Source organism: Saimiri boliviensis, chromosome 4 (genome assembly GCF_048565385.1).
Source record: "Saimiri boliviensis isolate mSaiBol1 chromosome 4, mSaiBol1.pri, whole genome shotgun sequence".
Lineage (NCBI taxonomy): Eukaryota > Metazoa > Chordata > Mammalia > Primates > Cebidae > Saimiri > Saimiri boliviensis.
The window spans coordinates 30,942,535-30,966,959 of record NC_133452.1 but is presented as its reverse complement, the minus strand read 5'-3'; the positions used below and the strand labels follow the sequence as shown (position 1 = coordinate 30,966,959).

General features: G+C 41.9%; 1 protein-coding gene, 1 non-coding gene and 1 pseudogene across 3 annotated transcripts in view; 2 read left to right on the top strand and 1 right to left on the bottom strand.

Annotated features, from left to right (window-relative positions):
- Nucleotides 1-24,425, top strand: part of ECT2L (epithelial cell transforming 2 like) — a 118,428-nt gene that overhangs the window by 54,000 nt on the left and 40,003 nt on the right. For both annotated transcript variants that reach the window (XM_074397386.1, XM_074397385.1), the window contains exons 6-11: nt 377-545; nt 2,675-2,813; nt 7,423-7,588; nt 11,498-11,626; nt 20,425-20,517; nt 22,982-23,164. In XM_074397386.1, coding sequence (XP_074253487.1) covers nt 377-545; nt 2,675-2,813; nt 7,423-7,588; nt 11,498-11,626; nt 20,425-20,517; nt 22,982-23,164 — 879 coding nt within the window. The remainder of the gene's footprint in view (nt 1-376; nt 546-2,674; nt 2,814-7,422; nt 7,589-11,497; nt 11,627-20,424; nt 20,518-22,981; nt 23,165-24,425) is intronic.
- Nucleotides 4,565-6,814, top strand: LOC120363184 (large ribosomal subunit protein uL18 pseudogene; annotated as a pseudogene).
- On the bottom strand, nt 16,855-16,961 carry LOC120363405 (U6 spliceosomal RNA). Its single transcript, XR_005578961.1, has one exon. It is a non-coding gene; the product is annotated as a U6 spliceosomal RNA (small nuclear RNA).

The window sequence follows — 24,425 nt, the reverse complement described above, 5'->3', positions numbered from 1 at the left end:
ACGGCAAAACTGATTTGAGTTCTCCCATGCTGTCTTCCAATTAACTCACCCTCTGGTGAGATTGTGATACGTAGGAAATTGCTTGAAGACAAGAAGGGCACAAATGAATGTGACACTTATCAATTGATTAACTGGTCTCCACAAGAAAAGAGTTACTTGTTCTCTGAGCTTTGTTTCTTGACCTGAAATGGCTGGTAGCTCACAGCCACAGTGCCGAGAGGATGAGAAATCCAAACCGAGCGTGTGAAAATGGCTGTAATTATTGTCATTTGGAACCTTGCCCTGGTACAGCTTTAGTTCTGATGCCTTTTTCTGTGTGGACTTGGCTGGGAGAAGCATGAAGTAACCAGCCCCGCTGCTGCTCTTTGTCTTTCAGAGGAGTTATTCAAAGTTCGACCCCCTTGGGTGAGTGGAACGGGCCGCTCTAGCGTGCTAAAGCCCAGATGCCAACCACGCCTCTCCCAGACTGTAAGGGAGCGAGCAGGATCACATGAAGCTTTGGAGAAACAGCTTGTTTTGACATCGTTAGAAACCTTGCCCAAGCAGTAAGTAAAATTCCATCTACTGAAGGCTCAGCACCATCCCCTGATACCAATGATTCATTCTACAATAATTTAGCTAACATGCAGAAATCTTGTGTGGCTCATATCCCATGAAATATTGGTAGAGATAATTTTCTTCTTTTTTCTGAGATGGAGTTTTGCTCTGTCGCCCAGGCTGGAGTGCAGTGGCGCGATCGTGGCTCACTGCAAACTCCAACTCCCTGATTCAAGCAATTCTACTGCATCAGCCTCCCAAGTAGCTAGGATTACAGGCATGTGCTAATATACCCAGCTAATTTTTGTATTTTTGGTAGAGATGGGGTTTCACCATGTTAGCCAGGATGGTCTTGATCTCCTGACCTCATGATCCACCCACCTCAGCCTCCCAAAGTGCTGGGATTACAGGCATGAACCACCACACCTGGCTGAGATAATTTTCTAGAACAGTGGTCTTAAACATGCTTTCTGAAGAGGTAAACATATAACATCCAAAACTTACATTTTAAATATTCTTTTATTTGTTTTTGAGATGAGGTCTTGCCACATTGCTCAGGCTGGTGTCAAACTTGTAGGCTCAAGCGATCTTCCCACTGGCCTCCCAAGTAGCTGCAATTACATGCATGCCACCGAGCCTGACTTCACATATTCTCAACTCTGCAGTGAAGCTATATTGTGGATGTAGAATATTTTCTGAATAAAGTGATTGAGCAAAAATTGCATTTTTCCACAAGTGTTTTTTATGAAGTAAGAGTATCCAAATGGTATCCAAATATAACTTCCATTTATATTTGTATGTACAAATATAATTTTATTACCCAAAATAGAGAAACATCAGCTGCATTCAGTTACCAAATCATACTATACAGTGAAATTACCAGAAATTCAATTCCATCTGACTCTCATAACCATCACAATTGTGCATCTACTTAGAATTTCTTTTTAACTTTTAACTTTGGATTCTAGAGATCATGTAATCTCACTCACCTATGTTTCAAATGAGGAACTTGAGGCCTAGAGAGGTGACATGACTTACCCACATGTCAAAGTGTCAAACACTAGAACCTAAAACTCTAAAATTCCAAGTCTTTCAACTTCACCCACTGATGCTACCTGCGTAGGATCTCTATATGTCTGAACATTTGTGATTGTGTGTACGTACATTTACTTGTCCAAGGCACCTAAAGAATTTTAAGAAGCCAGGCGTGGTGACTCAGCCTATATTCCCAGCACTTTGGGAGGCCAAGGTGGGAGGATCACTTGAACTCAGGAGCTGGAGACCAGCCTAGGCAATATGGTGAGACCCCATCTCTATAAAAAATAAAAAATAGCTGGGTGTAATGGTACGCACCTGTGGTCTCAGCTACCTGGGAGGCTGAGATGGGAAAGATTGCTTGAGCCTGGGAGGTTGAGGCTACAGAGAGCTGTGATCACACAACTGCACTCCAGCCTGGGTGACAGCAGGACCCTGTCACTTTATATATATATATATATATATATATATATATATATATATATACACACATATATATATATGAAGTGTATACATACACACATAAAAAGTGTATATGTGAGTGTGTGTGTGTGTGTGTGTGTGTGTGTGTGTGTGTGTGTATGAAGAGATTATTCAGGAAAAACTGAGGCCTAGAAGGAAATTCAAAATCTCTCAGCTACTTTTTAAATATCTTAAATATCTTTTGAACTCCCAAATATGTCATTACATTCATTTAAGTGCCCAATATAAGCTAAGTAAGTTCCAAGAGACTGTTGCATCCCACATGTGCAGAGGAGAGGCTCAGAGAGCAGATTTGGCCTACCCCACCCAGGAGCTCCATTTGCTACTGGCCCCTCAAAACTCAGGGAGAAGCTAAGGCATGGAGGCCACATGCCTTGCAGAGTAGAGCTGATGCCCAGAGCACATATGCTACTCACTTACCAAAACTCAACGTAAAAGAAAATTAAAACTTCATGTATTTCCAGCCGGGTGTGGTGGCTCACGCCTGTAATCCAAGCACTTTGGAGGCTAAGGTGAGCGGATCACCTGAGGTTGGGAGTTCAAGACCATCCTGACCAATATGGTGAAACCCCGGCTTAAAAAAAAAAAAAAACTTCATGTATTTCCTTTTTCTCCTTAGAAGCAATATTTCTGGAAGCCATTCCTACCCTTTATTATCAAAGAAAAACTGGCATGGAGTGTATAAAAATGATGACAGCTCTTCATATGCTCTCCGGCCACACTTCATATTAATATCCTCTCGGATTCCTGCATATGAGGTAGAGTATGTTATGAGACCAGTCCTGTCCTGATTGGTTTTTTAAATCTAGACTAGAGGGGGGGTGACAGTCTTTTGACCACCATGTGTATGAAAAATGATTCAACTTCTAAAAGGAAAATCAAGCCAGGTGTGGTGGCACATACCGGTAGTCCCAGCTACTTGGGGGGTTGAAGTGGGAGGATCACTGGAGCCCAGGAGGCGGAGGCTGCAGTGAGCTGTGATCACACCACTGCACTCCAGCCTGGGCAACAGAGTAAGACTCTGTTTTTATTTTTTAAAAAAATAATAATAACAAGAGCGAAACTCTGTCTCAAAAAAAAAAAAAAAAAAAAAAAAAAAAAAGCCAGGTGTGGTGGCTCATGCCTGTTATCCCAGCACTTTGGGAGGCTGAGGAGGGTGGATCATGAGGTCAAGAGATTGAGACCATCCTGGCCAACATGATGAAACCCTGTCTCTACTAAAAATACAAAAATTAGCTGGGTGTGGTGGCATGCGCCTGTAGTCCCAGCTACTCAGGAGGCTGAGGCAGGAGAATTGCTTGAACCCGGGAGGTGGAGGTTGCAGTGAGCCGAGATCGTGCCACTGCACTCCAACCTAGTGCCTGGTGACAGAGCAAGACTGCCTCAAAAAACAAAGAAGAAAAATCTTCATTTTAGGCTGGGCATAGTGGCTCACGCCTGTAATCCAAGCACTTTGGAGGCCAAGGCGGGTGGATCACCTGAGGTCAGGAGTTCAAAACTGGCCTGGCCAACATGTCCAAACCCCATCTCTACTAAAAGTACAAAAAAAAATAGCTAAGTGTGGTGGCACAGGCCTGCAGTCCTAGCGCTACTCAGGAGGCTGAGGCATGAGAATTGCTTGAACCTGGGAGGCGGAGGTTGCACTGACCTAAGATCAGGCTACTGCACTCCAGCCTGGGTGACAGAGTGAGACTGTCTAAAATAAAATAAATAAAGTAAATTAAACATAAATAAAATAATCTAAGTGAAAATGTATAGACCTGAAATAGTTTTTAAAGTCAGAAGTAATGAATGTAATCATAAATCAAAATTATTTGGAAAAGTATTAAAGGCTCAGACTTTTAACTGAAGCCTTTTGAGAGGTAACAACTTACTCAAGTGTCAAAGTTTCAAACACTAGAACCTAAAATCCTAAAATTTCAACACTCTTAGCTTCATCCATTGATGCTACGTGTGGATCTCTGTGTGTCTGAGCATTTGTGAGTGTGTCTGTGTATCAGTCTGTTCTCGCACTTCTATAAAGAAATACTCAAGACTGGGTAAGTTATAAAGGAAAGAGATTTAAAATTGACTCAAAGTTTCACAAGGCTGGGGAGGCCTCAGGAAACTTACAATCATGGCAGAAGGCTAAGGGTAAGCAAGGACCTTCTTCATATGACAGCAGGAGAGAGAATGAGCAAGAGAAATGCCAGACACCTATGAAACCACCAGATCTCATGAAAACTCACTCAGTGTCACGAGAACAGCATGGGGGAAACTGCCTTCATGATCTAATCGCCTCCCACCAGTTCCGTCCCTTGACTCTGGGGATGATGGGGATTACAAAGCAAGATGAGATTTGGGTGGGAACACAAAGCCACACCGTATCAGTGTGCATGTCCAATAAATTTTTGAATTTGTTGCACTTAATCCAAAAAACGAGCATACTGATTAAGAATTACTTTAAAACTTCTCTGGAATTCTCAAATAATTTAATAGTACTATGTAACCACCATCTCACAAAAGAAGAATGTCAGAAATCCTGTTTTATGATTTAATTAAGGTACCATTAAACTAAAATATGCTTTCTTTATAATGAAGTTATAGATTTTAATTTTAATATGAATAATATGAAGTTACAGATTTTAATTTTAATATGAATAATATAAATTTAAAGGAAGTACAAAGATGATCTTGGAAGACAATAGTATTTATATATGTGGGTGTATATGTATGTATATACCTGTAGGTATTAATATGCACACATAGGGACATTTACTTAGAAAAGTTCCTATTTGTAACAAAATGGCTCCTTTCAAGATATGAGCTCACTTCTTCCGGGCATCTGGGAGTCAGCTCTAATCACTGACAACTGGTGAGTTCAGTGGATCCACATGAAAGCAAGATCAGAGCCTTGATCTCCATGTGGGCCATAGTTTCCCCAGTGCTTCACAGTGCATCATGCTGGCTGGGTATGGTGGCTCACACCTATAATCCCACCATGCTGGGAGGCCAAGGCAGGAGGATTGCTGGGACTACAGGTGAATGCCTCCACCACCACACCCACCTAATTTTTGTATTTTTTATAGAGACTGGGGTTTCACCATGTTGCCCAGGCTGGTCTCAAACTCCTGTGCTCAAGTGATCTGCCAGCCTTGGCCTCTCAGAGCGCTAGGATTACAGGTGTGAGCCACTGCACTTGGCTTGTATTACATTTTTTTTTTTTTTTGAGATGGAGTTTCGCTCTTGTTACCCAGGCTGGAGTACAATGGTGCGGTCTTGGCTCACCGCAACCTCCGCCTCCTGGGTTCAGGCAATTCTCCTGCCTCAGCCTCCTGAGTAGCTGGGATTACAGGCATGTGCCACCATGCCCACCTAATTTTTTGTATTTTTAGTAGAGACAGGGTTTCACCATGTTGACCAGGATGGTCTCGATCTCTTGACCTCGTGATCCACCCGCCTCGGCCTCCCAAAGTGCTGGGATTACAGGTGTGAGCCACTGTGCCCGGCAGCTTTTATTACTTTTTAAAAGTTATTTATCCTTTCTGCTCCCTAGCACTGCTGGGCCTGCAGGTATCTTTTGAACCGCTTACATGGGTCTCGTTTTGCAGGATGGAGTTTATTGACGTTGTTCATGAGGTCAAGAGATCGAGACCATCCTGGTCAACATGGCGAAACCCCGTCTCTACTAAAAATACAAAAATTAGCTGGGCATGGTGGCACACACCTGTAATCCCAGCTTGGGAGGCTGAGGCAGGAGAATCGCTTGAACCCGGAAGGTAGAGGTTGTGGTGAGCCAAGATCAAGTCATTGCACTCCAGCCTGGGCAACAAGAGCGAAACTCTGTCTCAAAAAAAAAAAAAAAAAGGCCTACTTTAAGAGATACCAGGTGAAATTTAGAAGACAACCAGAGGGTAAAAGTGATTACTATGCTGGGAAATGCTTGGTGATACAAGATAAAAATAAATGCAACACACCCAAATACAGGACAATTCATGTAACAAACAGAGATATCATTTGTCATATTGCTTATTCCCCATAGAAGGGGATACGACAGTCTGTGCAGCATATGCGCATGAACTGCCAAAATACGGTGTGAACGTTGGCCTGACAAATTCCGCTGCAGTGTACCGTACTGGCCTGCTGCCGGCCCGCAGGCTTCTCAATAGGCTTGGCATGGACAAGATCTAGGAAGGCCAAGTGGAGGTGACTGGTGATGAATACAACGTGGCAAGCGCCGATGGTCAGTCAGGTGCCTTTACCTGCTATTTGGATGCAGGCCTTGCCAGAACTACCACAGGCTATAAAGTTTTTGGCACCGTGAAGGGAGCTGTGGATGGAGGCTTGTCTATCACTCACAGTACCAAACCATTCTCTGATTATGATTCTGAAAGTAGGAAATTTAATGCAGAAATATGCCAGAAGCACTTCACGGGCCAGAATGTTGCAGATTACATGTGCTACTTAATGGAAGATGAAGATGCTTACAAGAAACAGTTCTCTCAACGTATTAAGAACAGCGTAACTCCAGACATGATGGAGGAGGTGTATAAGAAAAGTCATGCTGCTATACGAGGGAATCCAGTCTGCGAAAAGAAGCCCAAGAAAGAACTTAAAGAGAAGAGGTGGAACTGGCACAAAATGTCCCTCGCTCAGAAGAAAGACCAGGTAGCTCTAAAGGCAGCAAGCTTCCTCAGAGCTCAGGAGCGGGCTGCTGAGAGCTAAACCAAACCATTTTCTATGAGGATTTTTCAGATAAAGACAGTAAACTATGGACAACAAAAAGAAAAGAAAAGGTTATTTATATGTCTTTGTGCATGGTGTGCACAAAGATAAAAAGGTTGAAAGAAAATAATCTAATTTTTTTTTTTTTGAGATGGAGTCTCGCTCTGCCACCCAGGCTGGAGGGCAGTGGTGCCCTCTCAGCTCACTGCAACCTCCACATCCCAGGTTCAGTGATTCTCCTGCCTCAGCTTCCCCAGTAGCTGGGATTACAGGCACGTGCCACCACATCCAGCTAATTTTTGTATTTTTAGTAGAGACGGGGTTTCACCATGTTGGCCAGGATGGTCTCGATCTCTTGACTTTGTGATCTGACCACCTCAGCCTCCCAGAGTGCTGGGATTACAGGCATGAGCCACCGCGCCTGGCCTAAATTGTGAATAGTATTTATCTCTGAGTGGAGTTACATGCTCAATTTTCTCCTCTTATAATTAGAAATAAACTAATTTTAATAGAAACCAAGGAAGGAGGAAGCTTATCTTCTTCCATATTCTCTGAAAATTCTTTAGAAATCATGGCATATTTTGTATCCATTCTATTTCTTTCATTAATAAATATTCTAAAATAGTGGGTCTCAGCTCCTACAGCTTTGGTTTCATTTTCCAGATGGTGGTGGAGAGCGTCAAGGCTGGTGTCGTTTCTGTGGTATACGAACACAGCGTAACCTTGGAGAGCCTGCTTTATCTCACAGAAAAAGCTCTGGATGGGCAGAAGGCACAGAGCATGGGAATATTTAGCGATGGAGATAGCAGAGAAATCAATTTACTCCAAGGTAGGTCTGGGGATTGGTGACAAACCACCATGCAACTTCGTACTATGCAGCGTTTGTCCACAGTGTGACTTTCGGAGGACTGTTTCAGTTCCAAGTTGCTAAGATGTATTGATTTGGTCTTTATGAACACAGTGAAGTTTTTTTTTTTCTTTTTTGATTCAGGGTCTTGCTCTGTCACCCAGGCTGGAGTGCAGTGGTGTGATCATGGCTCACTGGAGCCTGGACTTTCCAGGTTCAAGTGATCCACCTACTTCAGCCTCCTGAGCAGCTGGGACCACAGGCATGTTCCACCACAATGAGCTAATTTTTGTATTTTTTGTAGAGATGGGGTTTTTCCATGTTGCCCATGCTGGTCTCAAACTCCTGGGCTCAAGTGATTCTCCTGCCTTAGCCTCTCAAAGTGCTGGGCTTACAGGCGTGAACCACCACGACCACCTGTTGGTTTTTTTTTTTTTGGAGACAGAATCTTGCTCTGTTGCCCAACGTGAAGTGCACTGGTGTGATGATCGCTCACTGCAGCCTCAAACTCCTAAGCTCAAGTGATTTGTCCTCAGTGTCCTGAGCAGCTGATGCATACAATCATATCAAGCTAATTTCTATTTTTGTTTTTTAGAGGTGGGATCTTACTATATTGCCCAGGCTGGTCTGGAACTCCTAGCCTCAAGCAATCCTTCCATCTTAGCCCCCAACGTGCTGGGATTACAGGTGTGAACCGCTGTGCTTGGCCTTCTTAAAATTGCAGACATTCTAATGGATGTAGTATCTCATTGTGGTTTTGATTTGCATTTATCTGTTGATTAGTGATATCAAGCATCTTTTCATATGCTTGTTGGCCATTTGGATATCTTCTTTAGAGAAATGTCTATTCAAGTCCTTTGCACATTTTTTTAAATTTTTATTTTATTTATTTATTTATTTATTTTTGAGACAGAGTTTCACTCTTGTTACCCAGGCTGGAGTACAACGGTGCAATCTCGGCTCACCGCAACCTCCGCCTGCTGGGTTCAGGCAATTCTCCTGCCTCAGCCTCCTGAGTAGCTGGGATTACAGGCACGCGCCACCATGCCCAGCTAATTTTTTGTATTTTTAGTAGGGATGGGGTTTCACCATGTTGACCAGGATGGTCTCGATCTCTTGACCTCGTGATCCACCCGCCTCGGCCTCCCAAAGTGCTGGGATTACAGGCTTGAGCCACCGCGCCCAGCCTTTTGCACATTTTTAAAAATTGAGTTGAGTTTTTTCACTGTTGAGTTATAGGTGTTCATATATTCCAGATATTAACCCATTATCAAATATATGATTTGCAAATATTTTCTCCCATTCCATAGGCTTTGTTTTTACTCTGTTGATTGTACACTTTGATGCACAAAAGTTTTAAGTTTGATGGAAGTACAGGAATTTTAATAGCAAATACCAAGATCTATAAATTAGTGCATACTAACATTTATTATATTCCTCCTTGACTTACACTACAAAGGAAAGGAATGACTGATAACAGCAACTTGTTACAGGGCAGCTATCAAAAACCTCAGTGGGGTGGAGCATGGTGGCTCACACCTGCAATCCCAACATTTTGGGAGACTGAGGTAGGTGGCTCTCTTGAGCCCAGGAACCCATATCAGCTTGGACAACATGGCAAAACCCTGTCTCTACAAAAAATACAAAAAAATTAGCTGGCTCTGGTGGCACACACCTGTAGTCCCAGCTACTCCTTGGAAGGCTAAGGTGGGAGGATCCCTGGATACTGGGGCCGGAGGGGATGGGGGCAGACGTTGCAGTGAGCCATTGAGCCTCTGCACTCCAGCCTGGGCTACAGAGAAAAACCCTATCTTAAAAAAAAAAAAAAAAAAAAAAAAAAAAAAAAAAAATCCACCAACCCCCCCAAAAACAAACCTCAATTGTTACCCTTTTTTGGGGGAAAGAGATGATGAATGTTTTAGAAGCAAACTTCTAGTTTCTTTTTCTTATAACTTGCATTCTTTTTTATACTTAAAGTAAAATTGTTTTAAAACTTACTCAAATGAAATCTTCCATCATTGTGGGATGAGGGGAGAGAATGAATAAGATGGTCCCAGATACAGCTGGAGTAAACCAGCAAAATGGCAGAGTGAGTCCCTGAGTCACCCATCAACTTGCCATCTCTGTGGCTGGGACTTCATGTACTTGGAAAGTTTCAGTGAAATTTCTCATTGGCAGAAATGAATTGCCTTTTGTTTCACTTAACCTTACTTCTGGTTTTCCTTGTTTAGCTTGCCTTTGCCTGGGGCAAGTTGTGTTCCATATCAGTATTCTATGTCCTCCCAAAGTAAAGCACAGATACTATTTATCTGGGGTTTAAATTTACAATTAGTTACATCATAACTCTTTTTTAAATGTTGCAGAGATATACACAAGTTTATACAGTGGAAGTAAGTTTATCTCATGTGGAATGTCCTATTAGGGTTTCTTGATCTCTGCCTTTATGTTCTCCAGGTAAGAAAGTTTTCAAACTCTGCCTTTTCTCTGTTCTGGTTTTTTGTTGTGTTTTCTTTTTTTTTTTTTTTTTTTTTTTTTGAGACGGAGTTTCGCTCTTGTTACCCAGGCTGGAGTGCAATGGCGCGATCTCGGCTCACCGCAACCTCCGCCTCCTGGGCTCAGGCAATTCTCCTGCCTCAGCCTCCTGAGTAGCTGGGATTACAGGCACGTGCCACCATGCCCAGCTAATTTTTTGCACTTTTAGTAGAGACGGGGTTTCACCATGTTGACCAGGATGGTCTCGATCTCTCGACCTCGTGATCCACCCGCCTCAGCCTCCCAAAGTGCTGGGATTACAGGCTTGAGCCACCGTGCCCGGCTTGTTGTGTTTTCTTTGTTTTTTTGAGATGGAGTCTCGCTCTGTGGCCCAGGCTGGAGTGCAGTGGCACAATCACCCAGGCTGGAGTGCAGTGGCACAATCTCGGCTCACTGCAGCCTCCACCTCCTTGGTTCAAGCAATTCTTTTGCCTCAGCCTACCGAGTAGCTGGGACTACAGGCGCGCACTACGATGCTCAGCTAATTTTTATAATTTTAGTAGAGATGGGTTTTCACCATATTGGCCAGGCTGATCTTGAACTCCTGACCTTGTGATCCACCTGCCTCAGCCTCCTAAAGTGCTGGGAATACAGGCATGAGCCACCGTTTATTTATCCTTATTCTGTTTTTTTTTTTTTTTTAAGTAGTAGTAACAATAACAAAATACCTCAAACAACCAATTTCCTTCAATATAATTGTGGTGTTTTCTCAAAAGCTTTTGCTTTAAAATCACCATCAAAACCAAGTTTGCTACTCTGTCACATGAAAAAGTCCTTTCTAGCTATTTAGAAAATATCTAGACTTCCCAGTGGGAGGGAGTGAAACACCAGAATTCTGTGCCTATTTTCATTTCATCACCGGAGCCTAGGATTGTGGAGTTTCCAGGACTCCTTTAGAAATGGGTCCAGACCCATGAAGCTTAGTGGAATCATCACACAAAATTGTTGGGAAGTGAGAGAAAAGGAGCATTTCCATGGATGTTTACCATCTCTGGGAGCCTTACTTCTGCTCTGCACTACTTATTTTTTGATTGACAATCATGGGAAACATTTCTACTTTGGAACTTGGTTGCAAAATTCCAGGACTTTCTGGCCAGCCACCCTAAATCCTGTGTGCGCGTGTTATCTTACCCTGCTGCATAGCGGAGAGAGAGATGCAGCGTCGTAAACCTGAGTGCACAGTGTCCAATGTACCCAGGATGTGAAGGATGGTGCAGGAGGAAGCAGAGATGCCTCGATGTCTTGGTCTTAAGGCAGATGGCGTTTTGATTTTGTGCTTACATTTTCACAAACTGCTAATAATTTCTGTTCAGGAGTATGTCACAAACTAACATGACATTTTGATTTTTTTTTCCTCAGGGTATAAAATTGGTGTTAAAAATTTACTGAAGCCTGAAGTGAGAGATTTCTGGGAGAAATTAGGAAGCTATGTGGCCACTGAAGACGAAGGAGGCCACGTGGACTTCTTCGTGCCCCTTGGAGCATCAGGTCAGCTCAGACACCTTATAGAGAGGCAGCAGCCAATGCCACTGCATGGGGACATGTTGTGAATTACTGAAGTGCCCCTGGGCCAGATGATTCAGTCACATTTTGCTCTTCAATGTCTTTTTTCTTTATACTTCCCATATCCAGGTATTTCAGGAATGTAGGAGTGAGGGATAGTGATGAGAGTGACCTGTGTCTGCAGAAGTACAGTCCCTAAATGGCAAGACCCAGCAGCATGATTTATATTTATCCTGGAAAACACAATAAAACCAGCCTCCAGGATATAAGGGAAGGTGCCTGACCATCATAGGAACCATAATCATTCAATCTGAGAAAACACCCCCTGCCGCCTTCTGAACCTGGAGTAGGCATGAACTTCGGTGACCAAGAACCTGAACTTGAGTCTCATCCATGTCATTGTTTAGCTTTGCGGCATTAGGCAAACTTGTGGACCTCCATTTGCTCATATGAAATTTAGAACAACAGTACCTTGGCGAATCTTTTTTTTTTTTTTTTTTTTTTTTAATTTTGAGATGAAGTCTCACTCTGTCACCCAGGCTGGAGTGCAGTGGTACAAACTTGGCTCACTGCAACCTCCGCTTCCCGGGTTCAAGCAATTCTCCTGCTTCAGCCTCTCAAGTAGCTGAGACTACAGGCGTGCACCACCATGCCTGGCAAATTTTTTGTATATATAGTAGAGATGGGGTTTCACCATGTTGGCCAGGCTGGTCTGAAACTCTGACCTCGTGATCCACCCACCTCGGCCTCCCAAAGTGCTGGGATTACACATGAGCCACCACGCCCAGCCAACCTTAGCGTATCTTAAATATGCTAAGGTGAAAATCAAGATGGCATAAATATTTAAATACTAAAAATAGTGTAAATTCTTAGATAATATTAAAAACAGTGAAGTGCTTTGTAAAGATGAGTATGGCTAATGATGACTGAGGTTGCTGGTATCATTTTATAAGTGCCTGCCTGTCTAGGATCAGCAACTGTGATTCAAAGTTGATTTCTAGGCTTGAAAAGAAACTCCAGCAGCATTAAGTCAGATTCACTCTTTGGAGATCTATTCAATAAAAGTTCTGCATTCATGGCCGATGTTTTACCAGGCAGAGCTGGGGGAGTGTGAAATTAAATTTTCTCACAATGTTTTCTTTTTGTTGTTGTTGTTAGTCATTCCTTGGGGAACTGTGAGTTTTAAAATTCTTTCTACTCCTCAAATTTCACCGGATTGTTCAACATGTACAAAGCAAGGCCTTGGCAGGCTTCAACCAGGGGACAGGAAAAAACAAAAAAGGAAGGGAAAGAATTTTTTTAAATGTGTAAATAATTTTACCAAGTTATTCCAATTATATTTACATACAAATATATATTTCTTAAATCTCAGCTGTGTAGAAAATATGCTGGCCAGGTGCGGTGGCTCGCACCTGTAATCCCAGGACTTTGGGAGGCCGAGGTGGGAGGATCAACTGAGTTTAGGAGTTTGAGACTAGCCTGGCCAATATGGCAAAACCCCATCTCTACTAAAGATAGAAAAAAATAGCCAGGTATGGTGGTGGGGGCCTGTAATCCCAGCTACTTGGGAGGCTAAGACAGGAGAATCGCTTGAACCTGGAGGTGGAGTCTGCAGTGAGCCGAGATCGTGTGACTGTATTCCAGCCTGGGTGACAGAGAGAGACTCCGCCTCAGGAAAAAAAAAATATGCATAGAAAAATGTAGGAGGAAATATACCAAAATATTAACAACATCTGTTTCTAGATGTGTTTTATGTTTTTTCTACTTTTGAAATTGGTTTTAAAAGACTAGGTTATAAAGAGTGTGGATGGTGTGATCTCGTTGTTTAAAACATGCATGTGTGTGAGGTGGTGTATGTATTTATAGAAAAATATTTGGAAGGATGTATACCAAGGTATCGACACTAGTTGTCAAAAACTCACTTATAAGTGAGTTTTCCTTTTTTTCTCCCTTTTAAAAAATCTCTTTTGTTTGCCTCAATTTCCTTTAATGAACTAATATTACTTTTATAATAAGAACAAAGCAAATATTTTAAGTGGCGTAGAAGAAAGGACTTGGGAAAGCACTGAAGGCAGAATAAGAATAAAGGAAGAAAAGAACGGTGGGTTTGGTGACGTAAAAATCATCTCAAGTGAAACTTAATGATACTCAAAAAATAGACTTCCTGTCGCCATTCTGGGCCCCCAAATTCTCATCAAATGTAATATCCACCTGGATGCATCAAAGATCACGGACTTCTCAGTCCAAATACTTCTTTTCCACAACTTCAGGCATCTCTCTTAGGCTTGTTAGCCCAGTAGCTGTATTACCCCTAAAATCTTGATTTCAAGCATTTATCTTTGAGAACCATTTTCAAATCATGTACTCAAACAACCCCACTATAGCAGCTCCTTGTCTAAGACCTCCAGTCTACACGCTCCAACTTTTTCACTGTCTATCACCACATCTTCATTTTTTGCTCCCTTGTTAAACCTGGATTTAATGGCCCAACTTTATCACCACTTCCTGGCAAAAAATCTGAACTTCCTTTTCTCCGTTTTTTGGCTAAATCCCAGTGTTCGTTACAACAACTCTCTGCACAGGCTATTCCTGTGGGTACTAGAGCAGCTAAAGACTTTTGGAATAAGTGATACAACTGCTCTGATTGGTCCAACTTTACTCTGGTGACGTAACTGTCAAATTCTGATGCAACACGGATGACCATCCTACTGCATTCCTTGGTAAATTCATTTTCACACTCTTAGAGATGACAATTTTATCTCTTCTCTTTAGACAGTCTTTCAATAACCCTGTCTCTCAGCTTTGACCTCACCTTTTACTTCCCTGAGAAAACTGAATCACACAGAAACTCCCCAACTGTCCTCCCACCAGCCAATTCACCAGCAGCTCCACCTCTTACTTTTTAGTCTCTGTCTTCCCTTCTGCCCAGATGGAAGAAGCGCCCCTGCCCAAACAAGATCAGGTGCTGCACTTGGAATCTATCCCATTGCCTTTCATCTTCTCCACACTCCTCTACATCCAATCCTCTCCTGTGGCCTCATTTCTCTTTATTGGGTTATTTCTATCAAATCAGGAACACCTGTAGTATCTCCCATCTTTAAAAAAGGACAATAAACTTTCCCTCACCGATTTTTAATTGGACAAGACTTGAGCACGCATCCATATCACTGGAGGGCTGGTTAAACTACACATTGCTGGGTCCCACCTCGAGCTTCAGACTCAGTTAAGTCTGGGGTGGGCCTGAAGAATTTTCCTTTCTAACAAGTTTCCAGGTGATGTTGATGCTGCTTCTAGGCCTGCCTTCCTTACCTCCCACTGTCTCCTCAAGCTCCTCCAACTGGTTTGTCTCTACTGACACTGCTTTTGGAAGACTGTCAGTGACTTCCATGTGCTCAAATCCAGTGGTCCCTGCTCCATTGCCACCTCACTTTGACCTTTGACTTCTCGGAAGCATCTGATGCCGAGGAAAGCCCCTTCTGGAAATACTCCTTCTCTTGGTGTCCCTAATACCACACTCTCCCTGTTTCCTCCTGCCTCAGTGCCTCTTCTCAGTCTCCTTTGCAGGCTCTTCTTTCTCTATAAGACCCTTAAATATTCCCCAGGGCTTGATCCCAGCCTCTCTCTCCTTTTCCACATATGCACTCTCCCTAGCCAGTCTCATTTTCCTATGTTTATTAGTCCACTCTCACACTGCTATAAATAACTGCCCGAAACTGGGTAATTTATAAAGGAAAGAGATTTAATTGACTCACAGTTCTGCATGGCTGGAAAGCCTCAGGAAATTCACAATCATGGCGAAAGGGGAAGCAAATACGCTCTTCTTCACGTGGTGGCAGGAGGGAGAAGAATGAGAGCCCAGCAAAGGAGGAAGCCACTTACCAAACCATCAGATCTCTTGAGAACTCAACTCACTATCACAAGAAGAGGGTGGGGGAGAGTGCCCCTTAGTGAAATTATCTCCACCTGGTCCCACCCTTGACACGTGAGGATTATTACAATTCAAGATGAGATTTTGGGTCAGGACACAGCCAAACCATATCAACGACTATACACGTAATTTATATGCTGAGGACTCCCAAATTTATGTCTCCAAGGCTGAAATCTCTGAGCTGCAGATTCATATCTAATTCCTACTTACCATCTTCATACTGGATGTTTAATTTTCATGTCTAATAGATACCTCAAAGTTAAGTCAAACCCTTGATTGCCTCCTCAGTACCAAACCTACCCCTTCCCCAATTCCTCAGTAAAAATATCATCATTCAAAAGTTATTGCATAAGCCAAAAATCTAAGAATCTAAGATTTATTCTTTGTGGCATTAAAAACATTTTTAAACAGCATTATTGAAATATAATTAATATACAATAAACTGTACATAATTAAAGTGTATAATTGACCAAATTTTGACATATATTTGCCTACTCCATGAAACCATTTAAAAAATCCAGAAAATGAACATATTCATTAACCCCAAAAGTTTCCTCATGCCATTCTGTAATTCTGTAATTTCTCTCTCCTGCTTCTCCCCACTCCCAAACTGAGCAACCACTGATCTTTCTTATTTCACATATATTAGTTTTCATCTTCCAGAATTTTCCTTTGTTTTTTGAGACAGGGTCTGCTTTGTTGCCCAGGCTGGGGTGCAGTGGTGAAATCACAGCTCAGTGCAGCCTCAACTTCCTGGGGTCGAGCGATCCTCCGACCTCAGCCTCCTGAGTAGCTGGGACGGCAGGCACACAACACCACGCCTGGCTAATTTTTTTATTTTTTATTTTTAGTAGAGACAGGGTCTCCCTAGGTTTCCCAGGCTGGTCTTGAGCTCCTAGGCTCAGGCAGTGGGATCACAGGTATGAACCATTCCACCTGATTTTCCTTTTTTTTTTCCTTTCTTTCTTTCTTTTTTTTTTTTTTTTTCTCTGAGATGGAGTTTTACTCTTGTTGCCCAGGCTGGAGTGCAATGGCACGATCTCAGCTCACTGCAACCTCTGCCTCCTGGGTTCAAGCAATTCTTCTGCCTCAGCCTCCCAAGTAGTTGGGATTATAAGCACGTGCCACCATACCCAGCTAATTTTGTATTTTTAGTAGAGAAGGGATTTCACCATCTTGGCCAGGATGATCTCAATCACCTGACCTCGTGATCTGGCTGCCTCAGCCTCCCAAAGTGCTGGGATTACAGGTGTGAGCCCCCACGCCTGGCCTTCCTTTTTTCTTTTTTAATATGGAATAATTCAAAAATTTACATGTCATGCTTGTGCAGAGGCCATACGAATCTTCTCTGTATTGTTCCAATTTTAGTATATGTGCTGCCAAAGTGAGCACGGGCCTAGAGTCTTCTATAAATGGCATCACACTAGGTATTCTCTGTCTGACTTTCTTCACTCAATCATTATTTTAGATTTAGCCATCTGATGTATGTATCAGTGTCTCCTTTTTACTACTGGGAATTATTATATTGTACCCATACACCACAATTTGTTTATCCATTAATTTGTTGATAGATATTTGAGCTCTTTCTGGTTTCTGCTTTTACAAATAAAGCTGCTATGAACTTATGCTTTCATTTCTCTTGTATGAATTCCTGGGCGTAGAGTGGTAAGGTTATATGTAGGTGTATGTTTAACTTTATAAAAACACCAGCTAAACTGATTTCCAAAGTGACTTTACCTTTTTACATTTTCACAAGCAGTATCTGAGAACTCCAGTTGCCTAACACTTGGTATGGTCAATCTTTTTTATTTTAGCCATTCAGTTGGGGGTGTGATGGTATCTCATTGTGGTTTTCATTTGCATTTTCCTAATGACTAACGAGGCTCAAGATCTTTTCGTATGCTTATTTGCCATTCTTTTGCCCATCTTAAAAACTAAGTTGTTTTCTTATTCAGCTTTTGAAACCTTTTTATATTTACTGGATAAGTAATTTGCAAATGTTTTCTCCAGTCTGTAACATATTTTCCTTCACTGAAGAGTTTCCTTTAAAGCACAGTTCCTTTTTCTGAGACGGAGTTTCGCTCTTGTTGCCCAGGCTAGAGTGCAATGGTGTGATCTCGGCTCACTGCAACCGCTGCCTCCTGGGTTCAAGTGATTCTCCTGCTTCAGCCTCCTGAGTAGCTGGGATTACAGAATTACAGGTGTCTGCCACCATGTCCGGCCAATTTTTTTGTATTTTTAGAGACAGGGTTTCAGCATGTTGGCCAGGCTGGTTTTGAACCCCTCACCTCAGGTGATCTGCCTACCTTGGCCTCCTAAAGTGCTGGGATTACAGGCATGAGCCACTGCACCTGGCCTGAAGCATAGTTCTTAATTTTGATGAAATCAAATATGTCAAGTTTTCCTGTATAGATCATGCTTTTATGTCATATCTAGAAACTATTTACCTAACCAAAGGCCACTAAGATTTTCTCCCATGTTTTTTTCTAAATGATATATAGTTTTAAGTTTGACTTTTAAATCTGTGATCCACTTGACTATTTTTTTAATGTAATACATGAGATATGGATAGAGGTTAATTTTTTTTTTAACATATGGCTAATGTTTCATCACCATTCCTTATAACTACTATCCTTTTTCCGATTAATTTCATTTGCACCTTTGTTGAAAACTATCAATTATATATGGGTAAGTTCACCTTTGGACTCTCTATTTGATTCCATTGATTAATTTGTCAATGAAAGTACTGTAGACATCAGTAAGTGAGAGACATCCAAACTTTCAGCTGCTATCATCCTGCTTCATGCAGTAATTGAAGCATTTTGGAGTATCTATTTATTCTTGGACCACAAATAGTTAAAATATATTACCCATTCATTCCAAGTAATTCAATCTGTGTGTTGAATTAATAATTCAATCGATATGTTGTGTCACTTAAGGGGCTAATATTTTTTTTTTTTTTAACTTTACGTTCCTGGTTACAAGTGCAGTGTGTGTAGGTTTGTTACATAGATATATGTGTGCCATGGTGGTTTGCTACGCCTATCAACCCATCATCTAGGTTTTAAGCCCTGCATGCATTAGCTATTTGTCCTAATGCTCTCTCTCCCCTTTCTCCTCACCCCACAACAGGCCCCAGTATATGATGTTCCCCTCTGTGTATCCATGTGTTCTCATTGTTCAACTCCCACTTATGAGTGAGAACATGTGGTGTTTGATTTTCTGTTCCTACATTAGTTTGCTGAGGATGATGGTTTCTAGCTTCATCCATGTCCCTGCAAAGGACATGAACTCATTCTTTTTTGTGGCTGCCTAGTGTTCCATGGTGCATATGTGCCACATTTTCTTTATCCAGTCTATCACTGATGGGTATTTGCGTTGGTTCCAAGCCTTTGCTATTGTAAACAGTGCCACAATGAACATACATGTGCATGTGTCTTTACAGTAGAAAGATTTATAATCCTTTGGGTATATACCCAGTAAAGGGATTGTGGTGTCAGATGGTACTTCTGGTTCTAGATCCTTGAGGAATCACCACATTATCATCCACAATGGTTGAACTAATTTACACTCCCACCAACAGTGTAAAAGCATTCCTATTACTCCACAGCCTTGCCAGCATCTGTTGTTTTCTGACTTTTTAATAATCACCATTCTAACTGGTATGAGATGGTGTCTTATTGCGGTTTTGATTTGCATTTCTCTAATGACCAGTGATGATGAGCTTTTTTTTTTTTTTTATGTTTGTTGCTGGCATAAATGTCTCCTTTTGGGAAGTATGTGTTCACATCCTTTGCCCACTTTTTGATGTGATTGGTTTTTTCTTGTAAATTTGTTTAAGTTCCTTGTAATATTAGACGTGTGTCAGATGGGTAGATTGCAAAAAGTTTCTCCCATTCTGTAGGTTGCCTGTTCACTCTGATGATAGTTACTTTTGCTGTGCAGAAGCTCTTTAGTTTAATTAGATCCCGCTTGTGAATTCCGGCTTTTGTTGCAATTGCTTTTGGTGTTTTAGTCATAAAGTCTTTGCCCATGGAAGGGGCTAAATTTTAACCATCATATTCCATCCTATGTTTAATCTTTTAAAATCTGTCCTCTTAGAATGAGACTCCTCCTTTAAGTGAGACTATTTTAGAAAATATATGTAGATTTTTCTCTGTCTTTAGGCTGAGTATTACAAATCTGGAATAAGCCCCAGTTCAAACTCCACGTCCTCCTTCCGCATCCTGTTGTTTAGTCCTCAGACTGTTTCACCTTCATTATTTAGGGGTGAACTATAAAGTGTTCATGAACTGTTCAGTGGAGAGATCTGAATAGAAGATGAGCTGCTAGTGGCCCTTCTTGACCATCTCTCTAGTGCCCCTAAGTAATATTTAACTGTTCTGTATTAGTCTGTTCTTGCAGTGCTATAAAGAAATACCTGAGGGTGGGCAATTTACAAAGAAAAAAGTTTTAATTACTTCATGGTTCTTCAGGCTGTGTAGTAACCACAGCACTGGCCTCTGCTTGGCTTCTGGTGAGGCCTCAGGGAGCTTATAATCGTGGCAGAAGGTGAAGGGGCAGCTGGTGTGTCATAAGGCAAGAGCGGGAACAAGAGAGGGAGGAGGTGCCACACACTTTTAAACAACCAGATGTTATGTGAACTCAGGGTGAGAACTCACTCATCACTAAGGGGATGGCACTAGCCATTCAGGAAGGATCTGACCCCATGATCCAAATACCACCTGCCAGGCCCCACCTCCGACATTGGGGATTCAATTTAACATGAGATTTGGAGGGAACAGATATCCAAATTATATCATGTTCCATGGCAAAAGATATGAATAAACTAATTAAAGTATTTTTGACTATGCAGAGGCAGGAACTGAAGTTCTTTCTCAGCTGTCTCAACTAACTGGCACATTCTTTACGGCACCCACTGGGATTGCGACTGGCTCCTACCAGCACAGTAAGTGTTACGGGAGCTGTCGGCCATGTCCGATGACACAGGCCAGCTCCAGGACCACCAAAGAACAAAATCCAATTAATAGTACTGGTATGGCTGATATTATTACTCCCTTTCATTCCTCCCCCTGAAGGAGCACTATTACTTCCCAAACTAAGTAATCTCATATCATTTAGTCATTTGCTTAGATTATTTATTGTACATATTTGCCTCAATCCATCATTTGCAAAACCTCTGTTGAAAACATAATCTTTAACAGTTAAGCAAAGTTGCTAATCTAGAAGAATAAGTACAAAGAATAAGTTTTCTTAGTAAAATATGGTCAATATGGCTTTATTTGGAAAAATAAATTGTAGCTACGAAGAGATGGCAAAAAGGCTCGCTTAGTTTTCATTTCAGTAGCATTATCTGAGAGGAAAAATGATCGGAGAAAATGCACCTGAAAGCAAACTTTCATTTAGATACTAACACTGCAAATTTGAATTAAAATGTAACATGGGCTGACCAACAAGAGAACCAAATTGCTTTGTTACACTGAGGCCAGTCATTTTCCCCTTGAATGCACCCTTGATTCCTATCAACGAGGGCTGAGAGGGATGCAGAAACTGTAGAAATCATTGCTTCTCTACTCCTAAATGCCAGGGGCCTTTTAGAATTTAGGAAAACTGGTACAATTGTGAAATCGGTAAGGGAAAAGATTCTTTGTAGATATAACAAAGTGCATTGACCTAATATAGTTTTGAAGCAGAGGTCGCTTGCTAGTTTTAGTTAATATAGCAATATCACCAAATGATAGCATATTTGGCTCTGTGGAGAGAGGAACTGGCCTTGCAGAGCATAGCAGGGCATAGACACTGTTGCTGGTAATAGGGGACAGGTTTTCTCCTTTTTCTCCTCCTCTGCCTTCCCTTTCTCCTGTTCATCCTCCTTTCCTCCTCTCTTCTTCTCATTCTCCTTATTTAAAAGAAAAATGTTGTGGCCAGATGCAGTGGCTCATGCCTATAATCTCAGCACTTTGGGAGATTGAGTTGAGCAGCTTATCTGAGGTCAGGAGTTCGAGACCAGCCTGGCCAACATGGGGAAACCCCGTGTCTACTAAAAATACAAAATTTAGCTTGGCAGTAGTGGCACGCATCTTTAATCCCAGCTACTGGGGAGGCTGAGGCACGAGAATTGCTTGAACCCAGGAGGCAGATGTTGCCGTGAGTCGAGATCATGCCACTATACTCCAGCCTGGGTGACAGAGCAAGACTTGGTCTCAAACAAAAACAAAAACATAGCCGGGCGCGGTGGCTCAAGCCTGTAATCCCAGCACTTTGGGAGGCCGAGGCGGGTGGATCACGAGGTCGAGAGATCAAGACCATTCTGGTCAACATGGTGAAACCCCGTCTCTACTAAAAATACAAAAAATTAGCTGGGCATGGTGGCACGTGCCTGTAATCCCAGCTACTCAGGAGGCTGAGGCAGGAGAATTGCCTGAACCCAGGAGGCGGAGGTTGCTGTGAGCCGAGATCGCGCCATTGCACTCCAGCCTGGGTAACAAGAGTGAAACTCCGCCTCAAAAAAAAAAAAAAAAAAAACAAAAAAAAAAAAAAAAAAAAAAAAACATGTTATGAAGCTTTTCACATCTATCTTTTCCTCTATAAAAAATAGAGGAAACAAAGCAAACAAAGATCTCTCTCCATTCAGAACAGAAAATCAAATTTAACATACCACTGCATCATCCATTAATTGCTTTTTTTTTTTTTTTTTGAGACAGAATCTCTTGGCTCATGGCAACTTCTGCCTCCCAGGTTCAAGCGATTCTCCTGCCTCAGCCTCCCAAGTAGCTAAGACTACAGGTGTGTGCCACCACACCCAGCTATTTTTTTGCATTTTTAGTAGAGACAGATTTCATTGTTAGCCAGGATGATCACGATCTCCTGACCTTGTGATCTGCCCGCCTCAGCAGTAATTGCTTTTTAAGAAGAGAAACTTTCTGTAAGCACCTGCTATAGTCACATAGATGATTTTTACAGCAAGGTAGCAGTTTGACATAATTTAAGAAAGATATAGATTTGGCTCTGACAGGGTTGCCTTTCAATGGTTTGATGGGGAAGCCATGTACCATGGGATTTCTTGTGTTTTCACTTTTAGACTGGAAAGGTAAAGCAGTGCATTCTTCCTTAGATGACTGCTCAGCTTCCCAATGCACAGTCCAGCAGCTGTTTTTTTAAACTTTGAATGGAATACATCAGCCTCACCTATCAAAGAGTAGAGATGCATTTGAAATGATTCATTGAATCCGTTTTGAGTTTCTAACTTTTCCTTTGAAAACAGAGGATGGGTGTTTGTCTTAGTCTTCTAATGAGAAACTGTAATAAACTCTAAACAAATGCAACCAAGTTTCTGTTGTACTTTAAACAAGACATAGAATTCTTTCATTTGAGCTCAAGCCTGCAGGAATAACAGAAGAAAATCATGTCAGTTCTTAGTGATTGGCTGGGAGCCCAATGGGGAAAGGCCCCCTCTTCCATCTACTTCAGCGAATCAAAACTACAGACATGGTGCAGCTTCACAGACTTCCTAGAAGACACCTTGAAAAGGGTAAGGAAGCAGTTGTGTCCTCTCTTCAAGGAACTGCAAAAGAGCATCAGTGGCAGGATGATAGGTAAGCAGTCCCGGTACTTCTGTTGCAGGTTAATTACCAAGTTGCCTTCATATCCCGAGTGAATACAAGTTTAGTTATGGTGCAAGTAAAATTTAACTCTTTAACACTTCAGTAAAACTTTATCTCCTAGTTTGCTCACATTGGCTTTCAAATATAATGAATACTCCCTAAGAACAGATATATTCAGGTTCAAAATGTTGAAGTTGGTTCTTATTTTAAAATTTTACCACCTTGAGCCGGGCACTGTGGCTCACGCCTTTTATTCCAGAACTTTGGGAGGCCGAGGCAGGTGGATCACCTGAGGTCAGGAATTCGAGACCAGCTTGGCCAACATGGTGAAACCCTGTCTCTACTAAAATATATATATAAGCTGGGTGTAGTGGTGGGCACCTGTAATCCCAGATACTCGGGAAGCTAAGGCAGGAGAATTGCTTGAACCCAGGAGAAGGAGGTTGCAGTGTGCAAATACGGTGCCACTGCACTCCAGCCTGGGCAACAGAGTGATACTGTGGCTCAAAAAAAAAAAAAAAAAAAAAAAAATTTACCACCTTATTAATTCTTGTTTGTCAATTATTTGCCTAGACACAATTTGCTGTTTGCTAAGCCAGAGAGCTGTGTACTTTTTCCACTAGAATTTGCTCTAAAAGTTAAGCACCTCTTAAACCCCAGCACTTATTACATAAATTCTTCTACAATTTAAGTTATATTTATTTTCTATCTAAAATATGTAATTTATTGATGGGTTCCATGGGCCTTTGCTGAGCCTACTGGACATGGCTGAATGAATTTTTCCATTCACACCCCATCCCCATGATCGAATGAATGACCACAGCAGAGCCCTTTGAAAACAACTTACTGCCTTAACTTTGCATCTTTACTAAAGTAGTCCATTCTTTTTTTTTTTTTTGAGACGGAGTTTCGCTCTTGTTACCCAAGCTGGAGTGCAATGGCACGATCTCAGCACACCGCAACCTCCGCCTCCTGGGTTCAGGCAATTCTCCTGCCTCAGCCTCCTGGGTAGCTGGGATTACAGGCACGCGCCACCATGCCCAGCTAATTTTTTTGTATTTTTAGTAGAGACGGGGTTTCACCATGTTGACCAGGATGGTCTCGATCTCTTGACCTCGTGATCCACCCGCCTCAGCCTCCCAAAGTGCTGGGATTACAGGCTTGAGCCCGGCAAGTAGTCCATTCTTTAAGTATATTTCACTCTCTGGGTAAAAAGTTTTTCTTTTTCTCATCTGCAACTACTAATATCTAT